Source organism: Micrasema longulum, unplaced genomic scaffold, assembly GCF_059751315.1.
Source record: "Micrasema longulum isolate JH-2025_06_02 unplaced genomic scaffold, ASM5975131v1 h1tg000403l, whole genome shotgun sequence".
NCBI lineage: Eukaryota > Metazoa > Arthropoda > Insecta > Trichoptera > Brachycentridae > Micrasema > Micrasema longulum.
In genome coordinates, this window is record NW_028277603.1 from 1078712 (window position 1) to 1091532 (window position 12821).

The following is a 12821-nucleotide window of genomic DNA, read 5'->3' on the forward strand; positions in this document are numbered from 1 at the left end:
AGTTTTATTTTTAAACATTTCCTGGTGCAACTGTACCGTAAACTCTCGCTTTATGATCCCATTTTTTTATCTCTAGTTTATTTATTTTGTCATATCCATTGTGAATTTTTTTCAATTTGAAAATAAAGTTTTGCAAGTATTATTTTTTTTTACTCTGCGTCCGGGCGTATTAAGAATACAGTTCTGAGTGTGAAATAGAACCGAAATCCTCGATGAGTGCTTTTGACTCGATGGCTGCTCTCAGGGGTGGTATTCTGTAAGGGGTGTTAATAAAGTGGTCAAAATATCAGCCCAGACATGAGTCCCGAATCAAGAAATCGAGTGGAAATAAGTTCGCCTCGTTTTGTAGTGGTTGGCGTGTTTGCCTACAATTCAGGGTTGGCAGGGTGGATGTAAAATAGTGAGTTTAGAGGTTTTTAAACTGCGATATTGAATTGTACCTGGAGTGTACTGCCGTCATAAGAGAGAAGGACATTTCTACATAAAACAAAAAATGGAGAAAATAAATATTTTTTAACTCGGAGATTGAAAAATTCACTGTGTGAAAAATACTACAAAAATTAAGTATATTATTATGCGACAGTATGTATTATGGTTTGCCCTAACGGAATACATATATATATTTTAATGCATTTTACGTTATGTATCAAAAAATTAACATTTTCTTCTTCTTGTTATTAAAAAAAATTCAAGAAAATATGTTATACTTAAATGAAAATACTTTTTTAGCTAGAAACGCCCTTTTTACTTAGTAATCAAGTAAATATCTTTCTTTTTTAGTGTTAATATGCCAATTGATTCTACTCAACTAAATAAAATAGACGTTAATGGCCATTTACTGTTTTTCAAACTAGTAATGCCGACCTAATAACCAATTAACTTCGAAATTACCAGCAGATCTTAAATTTAATTGAAAACGAGTAGGTACATTCATTTCAGATGTTTTAAAAAACGGAATAGAAGAAAAAATAAGTATTTTAATCAGTCTTTAATAATTATATAAGTCAGAACAGCCTATATTTAGTAATCTTCAAGACTTTGCAGTTAAGTCTTATTTATTAGTGAAAATAATAGGGTTGTGGTTATTTTAGGAAGATAGATGTATTTTTAGTAGATGCATATTTTTTTTCCTGATTCCGAATATGTATTTAACTCATTTTCGAAAAAAATGTTAGATCTTCTTTCTTATGACGGCAATGTAGAACTGATCAACTTACCTTCATGTAACAGCTGATCAAAATAAGTTGCATTTAGTTTAATAATGCAGTGCCCTATGCACCACTGGTTGCGGAAAGGGGAATGATGATGTCGGGGGTGGGGCAAATCTGTCTATTCTTCTTTTTTAAAGTAATACACTTTGTTTGTAGTAGATAAATAATTTTTATAGGTTTACTTGTCGGTATTGGCGTATTACGCAACCTCGAAGTCAAGTCCTGGGAAAAGAAACTCTGGTGGGTGGCCGTCGTTGTTTACTTCCTCCTCATGACTGTCGCCATCTTCTTGAACATCTTCTGGACCTCGCACTTCCCGGCCACCAGGTACAACTACAAGTAACCGAACGGGGCCCGCAGATTCCCCGCCGCACAAACTCTACTCGAACTGTTGCGAGGAAATCGTTTCGTTTTAAGCAGCCAGAACAAGGTATTGTTAAATAGATATATAAATTTAGTAAAATACAGTATTTGATTTACACGAAGACAGTGGTTAGAATACACATTTAAAACTAAAAAATGTGTATGAAAAACCTCTTGTTGATTAGGTGAAATGTGTTATTTTTTAATATGTTAGTAAATGTCAGCCATTTTTATTATGTAGGTAAAGGTAGTCATCGACTTACGAACACAGTTGCTTCCAATACACAGGTCGTAAGTGGGCTTATGCAATCCTAAGGTTTCTTTTTGTGTTTGGTTTTTACTGCTACATCTACTACCATCACGCCACTTCCCCTTGGGGCGGGGCAGAGAGGATGGACCCAACACAAGTCTATCCTGGCATACATTTCCAGCTCCTTCCGCATTCGGTTTCACTTCAGACATGACCGATTCTTATATTCTTCTTATAATGAATGTATCACAACTGTCATTTATCGGATTTCTCTGTTTTTTTGGCGGTTTGAAAAATTAAAGTTTTGCTTTTTATTCAACTTTTGAGAAGGGCCTTAAAAATATTCGGACTGCCGCTGGCACGCTTAGCGCAGGGTGGACAAACGATTGCGGCTTGCCATTGTAATGTCGAACTGTCATGCGTCGATGACTACCTGTAATTGAATGTTTTCTTGAATAAGTCTGATCCGTCATGCCGAGTTTAACCTAGCAAGCAGCGCCGGACTTACCAAAGGTTCAATTGATAGAAAGAACCAAACACTTGATTAAATAATATGATCATATTAATTTACATTTATTCCCACCCGTTTTCAATAAGTGACGAACCGGCGCTGCGAGCTGTGCGTCGCTGCTGTGCTTTACCCTTCGGTCGTGCGGTCTTAAGCGCACAATCGCTTTTCTTTTCTGTTGTAGTACAAAACATATTTCTTTAATATGCTTCTAAATACCGGAGATAAAGTCTGTAATATTTTATTAATAAAATATTTATAATTAATTGATCATGCATTGTATTTAATAAATGATGCATATTTTAATCAATTTACATTATTCAAATTGGTGCTTGAATTTTTAAATATTTTTAAGGGAAAGAGTTACGAATATTCTTGCAGCTTTAACACATTCATAATATAGGCATAATTCACAGTGTTATCTCGTGTAAAATCGATTAAGGAACTTTATAGTAGAAGAAAATTTGTTAGTTATCAGCTATGATTTTATAATTTTCAGGTATTTCATTGCTACAAATATATTTTTCAATATACTTAACACGAGTCACCGAGTTACAAAACCCGCTCTGGAGACTTGAGCGAATGAGCAAATCACAAAAAACATTGAATTATTTTACAATATACCTATCACAATAAACGCATGAGTCGGAGCGGGTTTTGCAACTCACTTAAATATTTTTATTTTGATATGTCAACACAATGGAGCGGGATTTGTGACTCACATTTGTTTTGATGATTGATTCGATGATTTCTTATTCCCTTGTTTTCAAAATCGACCCAGAGCAGGTTGGTAGTTTTATATCAAATATATATTTATGCAAAAAGGTTGAATTTCCTTTGCATTTAGAACGTTAGTTTCAAGATTTAAAACATTTTATGAATATATTTTGCTAATGTCATTTACACCTCTATTTTAATAATGTTTTGTTTAGAATTAAGGTCTTTAATGTTTAAAAAAACATGTGTTAATGTTTATTGTTGTGAATAATGTTGAAAATATTAATAGTGACTGCGGAAGTTATTTACACATTACAGTTATTATTAATTTAAGATTTTAAGTATTATTAATTACAAAATACACATCTGTTAATGTGTAAGTCAACAAAAGCGCCTCCTCTGGTCACCTTCAAGAAACGCTATCTTAGAACCCTAATTTTCCATCATTTCATTTCTCTTTTTCCAAGAGCTCTTCCTTTCTCCTCAACCGATTCCACGTCCTTCTCACAATGTAAATGATTTAATTTATGCAACAAATAATGACATTTGAGAGTTTGTAATCGCAAAAGCGACAATTATTATTGATTTCCAGTTATGTAACATCTTCATTGTACCTGTAATTGAAATTACGTAAGAATTAATAACAATTTTCTTAGTGCAAAAACATAACATTGTGTATTTCATTGTAAAAAGTCAAATCATTGTTAACTCGTCAAAGATCTCAGGTGCATGTAAGAATGCATATTCTATGCTATTGACCTATTTAATCCCTGCCTATTTTGCATAATATAATGTGCACAAAATCTCAAGTTATTTCTAACAAAACTAGTAGGTTAGTTTAGCGAAGAGAGTTAGATAGTGAGCTTTACAAAAATTATTTAATATTTTTAATGTTACCTTCAAATTCTGAAAGTTACAAAAAAAAATTCAACCTATAGACTGTTTGAAAATATTAATTTATGCCCACCGAAGATGGGTTCGGACCCATCTAATCGGTTAGACCCGGTAGTATTTGAAAGCAATCGATGATTTCAAAGTAATTTTTGTAGGCATTTTCCTTCACTTCAATCCTTCTTAGAAATACCTTCAAATTGAAATATAAATGAAAATTATCAGCTCAGATTTATATGAGTTATTTAAAAAAAAGATATTGAAAAAAATATTTCTGAATGTTGATTTTCAGTGAAACTAAAAATGTTATGACTTCTTATTGAAGTTTTGATGATGAAACAATATTGAAATACCTACAAAAAATGCGTAAAAAGCAACTTTCAAAACTGGGTTAAATCTGACCCACCTACGCCACGCGCATATTTTTTTGAGCCAGCGGGCTTCGATAGTTGAGGTCGATAATTATCGGCTCCTTGTGATTTTTCGCATACACTGTAGAGCCAACAATTGAAACCGTCGAATTAAAAATCATAATATAATAATGATTATTATGATTCAGAATCAGTAAATTTAATAAATTTAGATTATAGTTCTTAGGAACATTTGTATACATCTTGGTCAGTCCAAATTTAAGCGAAAATTTTTGAAAGTCCAAAGTAAAAAAAAAAGTATTTTGGAGTTGTAAATTATTAATATTCACAAAAATGAATAGTAACATGCTACTACAAACCTATCAGTTGTCCTTGAAAGTCAAAAATTTATGTAATTTTTTATTAATTACATTTTATTTATTTATTTAAAAACCACGTATTTTATTAATGCTGATAAATTATAACGCACGTCATACATATTTGAATGATCTTTTTTTACAAGAAAAAACTTTACAAAGTAGCCTTGATATTTTTGTCAGAATGTCATCCGGTTTCAAAATCATTTCACAAATTATTTTTGATTTTTAAATTACATTAAAATAAAAAAAGCTGCTTACGTAATTAGAGAAAATTGAATATATATATTTTTTAAACCACAATAGGGCAAGAGGCCCAATTACTGTGGTAAATTACTGCACAAAACACCCAGGCTTTCTTTTCTTTTTTTCTTTTCAAACCTTCTGTGGGAGAGTCAAATGTCTTAGCCACTAAACCACCGAGGCCGCCGGAGAAGTTTAAAATAGTTTTAAAATGTAGGTAATATTTGTTTTCAAAAAAATTGTTGTTTGATCCAACATTGGCAGCAAATTTGGGTAGGTAAGAAGAAATGCCCTTAAGCCAATATGCCCGCCCTTATGCATATGTATGTAAACTGAATATGTATATAAAGTGTAATAATGTTTATCATCACATTTCTAATTGACATTTAATTTATAAGTTATTTAAGCAAACGTTGTATTTTTATAGTCTTATCTTTGTTTATCTATTATCCTTCTCTCTTCAATTTACTCTCTATTTTTTTTTTTTTTTCTTCATGTCTCGTTTTTGTTTTATTATAAATATTATTTTATATATCGGCCCTTAGAGTCAGAGAAACATATCTCAATTTTGTCTACTTTACAGGAGAGATCAAAAACAGGTTTAAAAAGCAGTAAACTCATTTTTAAACAAACAAAAATGAGACAATTAAAAAATATGTCAAGTTTTGTCACAAATGTAAATGTTTAAACTATTTTATTAATCTTTTTTTTGTATTTGTATCTCCTGTAAATAAGGTAAAATCATGATACGTTTTTCTGACTCTAGGAGCCGAAATTTTTGCACTTAAATTACATCAGTCAATTATTATCAATTTTTAATAAATAATTATTTACTCGTATGTCTAAAAAAACACCATTTATTTCAACCGGAAGAAGGTATTTGTAAAAAAATTATAACATTCACTTCAAGGTGATTTTATATTGTTTTATTTACAAATTAATTTGATTAAAAACTAAAAAACTTTCTGAATTTGATTTTTAAAAAAAACATCTTATTATATACACATTATTTCTTAGTGGGTTGAGTTAGCACATATAGTGGGTATAGTGGGTTGATTCCCGACTGGGTATAACAATTTTTCACAGTGTAGTTTCTGGCATGTCAGCCTGTAACTGCTGTTTGTTCCAACCGCAGTGTACATTGGATATAGATTATAAAGAGGATTTTAATTTTGCTAAGGACAAGGTTTTGTATGTATTTATATTTGTGTATAACCTTCTACAAAATGTTTCTGGTGTGTGTTAGCTGTGCTATTCCTTGAAACGTGTTCATATTTACACTTTTTTATGCCTGTTGAATTTTTAATTAATTATAATAATCGGATGGAATCCAATAATAACTAAGTGCCTTTTTCAAAGTACAAATTATGCACATATCTTCATAATTTATGTAATAATTTTGAGTCGTAACAAGTGAATATTTGAAAAAGTATAAAGAAACATCTTAAATATTTTAAATCTACAATATCAATTTAGTTTTCAATAAAGGTTAGTAAATATTTATATATTAAGTGTACAACTTTGCTTCCGCTGTTTTTTTCCAAAATTTGAGGCCTTATTGTAAAAAAAACTGGCTATACATTTATGATTCAAAGTATTGTCCATCGCTGGCCACTACTTTCTCCCATCTTTCGGGCTGTGTACAAATCCCGCGTTGAAAATAGTGGTCATCTTTCGAAACGATCCACAAATCGATCCAATTTTTTTCTTCTTCATAAGACAGGAAGTGCTGGTCACCCAGGCCGTGTGCAATTGATCGAAACAGGTGATAGTCAGGGAGCAACGTCTGGAGAATACGGCAGGTGGCGTAGGGCTTCCCATTTCAAGTATGCCATGGCCACTTTCGCAACACGGGGCAAGCACCTGTTCACAAGTGTTTACTACTGTTCGTTTGAACACCGTTGAAAATATCTCGGTTTCAACGCGTACGGCACTCTATCTCCTTGCTTCTGAATCATTCCCATGGTTTTGAGACTGCTCGTTGAGTCACTTCCGATGATCGCGCCTATTCTTCTCGACTTTGACACGAGTCTTATTCAAGTAATGCCTCCAATTCTGCATCTTTGAAAATCTTTTTTCTTCCCCCACTATGGCGGTCTTCGACGTGAAAATCACATTCACCAAAATCACCATTCTTTCACTAATATCGGTCTCACCGTTAGTATATGAGAACATTTGATGAGCCTCAGCTGCAGATTTCTTCATATTGAAACAGAAAATTAAAATCTCCCGCAAATGACTTACCACGGCAGATTAAAAGCCCTAGGGCTTACATCATTGGAAGAACGACGGAAGAGAGGGGACTTGATAGAAACTTATAAGATATTCAATAATTACTATGACTGCCCCCTGCATGAGATGTATCAATTCAATCCCAACACAAATTTACGGGGCAATAACTCGAAGCTCTATCGTCCCCAATTCCACATCAATCCCAAGAAAAACTTCCTTTCCAGCAGGGTAGTTTCAGACTGGAATAAATTGTCAAGTCTAATCCATTGTCCATCTTATTTCGGTCAACCAATTAAAAAAGCATATGGATGCTTTTTTGAAGGATGAAGAACTTGAACAAAAAACAGTACACGAGATATAGGCGCATCAGCAAAGGCTGCCTGCCTATAACGAATATTAATAATAAATTTTAAAAAATACGAGAATTTGGCTCGTAAACTTGAGAATAACTTTATGACGCAGACACAAATCGACTAATGTTTCCATGAAGTTATGTTGACAGATGCCCAAGTTTATCGCATAACTTGTTTGATCTATTTATTTTGACCACTACTTATTGCTAAAGCCATCTACAGGAAAACGGCGGAAGCAAAGTTGTACACCTAATAATAACCATTTACCGACTTTTTATGTCTATTGGTTTCCTCAGAACACTCATTACTCTAACATGCAAATCTCACTATACACCAACGTGTTGACAGGACACATGGTGTACTAACACCAACGTGTAATGTAATCAACGTCCCGGCAAAACCGGTAGACATAGAAAAGTCAATAAGTGGTTATAACAAATATTTACTAACATTTATTAAAATGTTTGACCGCAAAGTTAAAGCTTTAAAAATTATAAATAATTAATTTTAATATGATAGCACTTCAAAAAGAATTAATTTAGAACTAATCATATTGCGAGTTATAAGAACCACCATGTCATTAAAATAGTTTTTAGAGCATTGGTTCAGTTTTCCTCAAGTATTTAATTTGTTTAAAAGGGTCTGAAATTACCCATTGAGTAAAAAAAAACTGTTTATTTAAAATTTAATTTAATAAATAAAAATTATTGTATTTTAAATTTGTTTTTAACGCTCTCCAAATTATTCACTACAAATTGAACTTTTCTATGTATGTATATGTTTTAATAAGAAAAATGATCAATGAATTCGGTATTCAGTATTCTGTAGTAAAATAATGACTGCTTGTCAGCAGTCAAATGTCAGTAACTGTTATATTATTTGTGAACAAATATTTTTTACTCCCTTTATATGCCGCAAAGAAAACTGATTTGCCATTTTTAGGTATTATTGTGATCGATTCATGTTTGATGTTTTTAAATAAAGTATTTTTAATAAATTTTATTGCATATTCATTTATTTTAAAAATCTAATGTCGTTTTCAATAAAAACTATTAATGTTTCATAAAAATAACTTATGCAAAATATAAAGATACTGTCACATGTATGGGGTTGGCCACATGTGATATAGGGTATTTGTATGTGAAGTTTTGATCGTACCAAATTTGTACAAATGCGTGTGATTTATTGAAGATTTTCAAAAAAATTATTTCAATCTAGAATGCGCAAGTACAGTATGTGGTCTTGTTTTTTTAAATATTTATTTTCAGTTTACAAACATTAAAAGATATCACAATTCATAAAATATAAAATAATAACACTAAACATCCGTCTACCAATGAATAAAATGACTCGCCTACAGTCTGTATTGAATGCCGCAGCGAGACTTATTTTTGGAATCTCCAAGTTCAGTCATATCACTCCACTTCTTCGGGAATTACACTGGCTACGTTTTCCACAGAGGGTGGAATACAAACTCTGTTGGCTTACGTATGTCACTGAACAACTCTGCTCTGGAATAATTAAAAGAACGCATTCCAGATGAAATAGCTGACAGACGTCTTACGCTTAGATCAGCTACATCTACGTCAAGGGAAAAGTTATTATACCTCTACGCATTAAATTCGGCGAACGCGCATTTGCAGTCGCAGGCCGTAGGGCATGGAATGCTCTCTCAGCAAAGGTGCGAAAATGTAAAAGTGAAGTGATGTTTCGGAAAAAACTTATAACCCATTTGTTCTCTAAATCATTTGAATAAATCCTTAGCATGTAATGACAGAGTACATTGTTTTTCTTAAATTACAAATTAAAAAAAAGTTTAAATAAAATTTATTTCTTAGATTATATAATCACTTTGTAAAGCGCTCTTGAGGTATTATATATGTTATCCATAATAATAATAATAATCTTTCACCAATAGGGAAATGTCATGATTTTTTAAATGCATAAGGGTCTATGAAATATTGTCGAGTAAATTTTTTTTTTATGCACTTAGAATAAAAAATATTTGTAAATTTAAAGTTTTCAATTCCCAGCAAACAGTCCATGCCTCTAATACGTCACGATTCAGTTAAATTTTGAACTCTGTGACAGTTTAAATTTAAACAGAAAATTATCACGAATCTTGATGTCACAATTGTTAAGAACAAATATATCGCGTTTTGGTTTATATTAAAAACCCTCTCGTATGTTCATAAAATCAACGGATTTGTATCACAAAAATTTGACTTATTTTGACGATTTTTCGTTTATTAACTCCCCATTGTTTTGGAATGGATTGAAATCTTTTTTTAAAGTTGCGCTCATTTTTCATTTAAAAAATCTTTAATTTAGAAGTTTAGTGATTTTTTAAAAAATTTTTATCAGCGCTATGATTTTAAAGTTTTGTATTTCTGAAATTACTCCTCTCAAGTTCTCTTGTCAGTTCGGCCTATTGGTCCGTTGACGTACCGTAAACCGGAAATCTTTCACAACTCTCTTATCATTGGTTGATTCATATGAACTAATGACATAATTTCAAAATAGTTTGTTTTTATCAAAATATTTTTTATTATATTCCGTGCATTTTCAAGAAACTTCGCCGTACAACATATTGTACGGCTCTATTGCTCTAATTTTTTTTTAGAAAACATTTTTTATGTCATATTTCCCGTAGGGCTGAACTTCCCCATTGACCCTCACGCAAAATTCACTTTATGGCGTATCAGTAATTTATCCTTTTTCCTTTGATATGCATTACTCACATTTAATAAAATTAATCAATTTTGTACTTAAAAATTATTTATTGACATAATGAACAGATTGGTAAAAATATAAAAGTATTAAACAAAAATCAGGTTTTACAGAAAATAAAACGGTATTTAGATATATCATATTTACTCAAACTCAAATGCTTTGCACTTTTACAAAATAAACATTTAAGAAGACTAATTTACCTATTACAAAAATTGAGTTATTAATTTATATAAAGGAATGTGTCATTCATCATTCTTTACAAGATTCATTTATCACAATACACACATAAAGTAAACATTTATATTAAAATACAAAGTTCTACATACTTCTACATCGCTGGTCTGCAAAATACATTATAAGATATTGAGGTTTGATATTCAGAACTGGTCTCATGTACAAATCTTATTAACCTCTAAGCGAGTGTGGCCGTACCGTGTATGTCTAATTGATGCATAATGGAGTTTGGATGTACATTGTACGGCGTCGCTTGTCAAAATTCTTCCTTTGAATTTATTCTTAAAAAGAACATGGCAATGCCATCTACAGATGGTTGGTATAAATATTTTCAAGAAAATGTACATTGCTTTGATGTTTAACAAAACTACAGCAACTATTTTTTCTCTCAAGAACTCACTCTCTAGCATCTAACGGTCCTTTAGAATGGGGACTGATTAAAAATAAAAAAAACGCAAATCTTCTTTTTTAGAGGCTTGTCAGCAGCCGGGAAAGGGAGGATATGGAAGGAAGTCATGAAAAATACACCACAAAACCAAAAACAATCGAGAAAAAAAAATCTTGGGTTTTTTTCTTGCAACTGGCGGGAATCGAACCCGCAATACCAGTTTCACAGTTGGCTGTCTAACCGACTGCGCTACGGCGCCAGCCATCGTTAAATACATATATTTTTTATTGCAGTTTGAATATATTATTACGATTAATTATTAAATTGTGGGAAATTAAGAAATTAAAAATTAAGGGGAGAAACTCTTGTACTTGGAAAAAGACATTACTCACCCTTCAAATTTCATAGCAATAAAAATATATTGAAATAGTACAGAAAATAATATACATTGTAATAACATGGTAAATTCAAATTTGAGTTTCATTGCAAGGTTATTGAAATATTTTACTGCTTAGTAAACATAGTCACTTTGCAACAATTGAGTCTTATATTTTGGTGTCATTAAATAATTTTTGAAAAATGGAGTGCTTCTGTCTGTAGTGCAATTTGTTTCATCCAAAACAGTAAAAACACAATTTCGTGTAGCTGCGACGCGCCGCGCATTTGATTTTGTTTTTAATTACTCGAATTAAAAAATTTAAAAAAAATCTACTTTGGAAACTAGAAATTTTGAAAAGAGCGTCAGCGTTGAATAATGTTGTCTTTTCCAAATTACCCTTATAATTTAAGAAACGATTTATGTTCCCGTCATTCAGAGTTCCGAATTATTAAGGTTGATATATTATATTAATTTTCTTGTCTCTTAAAATATTGTCCTAAGTAATAAAACAAGGTAAATGTTCATAGTCTGTCCTGCGTATGCGAAAAATTGCAATATTCAATATTCAAATATGCAATATGCAATTATATACAATAGTGTTTACCGAACCAAACGTCAAATTGACTAAAAACCACTTTCATAAAATACATAGTTGAATTTGGTCTTATTATATATAATTTATATTTAATACAATTTTTGCCATTTTGATAGAGTAAATAAATTCTGTTTTACCTTACGCTGTACGTATATTTAGCTAAAAGCTAAAATGTAGATTTGTAATTTTGACATTAGTCTGACGATATTATTAAAAATTCGCTTAAGTTCTATTTTAAAGTCTGAAAATTTATTGTATAAGTTGCGTACATTTTATCCAAATTTAAAAATGAGCACCATACAAAAACGAAATGTTAAAGGTATCATTTAAAAGAAAATTTACTGCCCTACAAGATATTGTGTTTGCTTTTACATTACTTATACTATAATATTTTATTAAAAGCCTTCAAAATGGAACATGATGCTCACTTTTGTGAAGACAAAAGTGAGCATTTTCAACATCCCCTTCTGTTCGCATTCAATCAACGGAACAAAGCTGCCAACGCTGGTCGCGATATTTGCACAGTGTACGGTGAATATGCTATGAATTATTGACTAATTTGCTGTAAAATAATGAAGGAGAATACATTATTGACTAATTTATAGTCTAATAAATCGGTAGTCAGATGGCAGAAGGGACCATCTGTATTTTTGTGTATGTTTAAGTTTTCAAAAGTTTTAATGAATATTTTAGTAAATACATGCAGAAAAAAAATCAGCGTCATTTAAAATGGTAATTTATTATTGAAAAGTAACACTAAAATACTTTAGTTTGTGAATTAAAGTCTTGAAATTGAGACGTATTTTAGCTCTCCTGAACATTTTTGAAAATTACAGATGGTCCCTTCTGCCATCTGACTACCGAAATAATTTATAACCTATTACATACATGCATATTAAAATAAAAGAAATAAAAACTAGTATTGGAACATATTTAAGAGTTGCAATAAAATTTGAGGATTTATTTATACATTAAAATATTGACGGCCTTATTTACA

General features: G+C 31.2%; 1 protein-coding gene across 3 annotated transcripts in view; it reads left to right on the forward strand.

Moving 5' to 3' along the window:
• Positions 1–4580, forward strand: part of rho-4 (rhomboid-4) — a 15584-nt gene extending 11004 nt beyond the window's left edge. For all 3 annotated transcript variants that reach the window (XM_088226011.1, XM_088226009.1, XM_088226010.1), the window contains one exon: positions 1388–4580. In XM_088226011.1, the coding sequence (XP_088082137.1) occupies positions 1388–1554 (167 nt within the window). In that variant the 3' untranslated portion in view covers positions 1555–4580. The remainder of the gene's footprint in view (positions 1–1387) is intronic.
• Positions 4581–12821: the final 8241 nt, after the last annotated feature.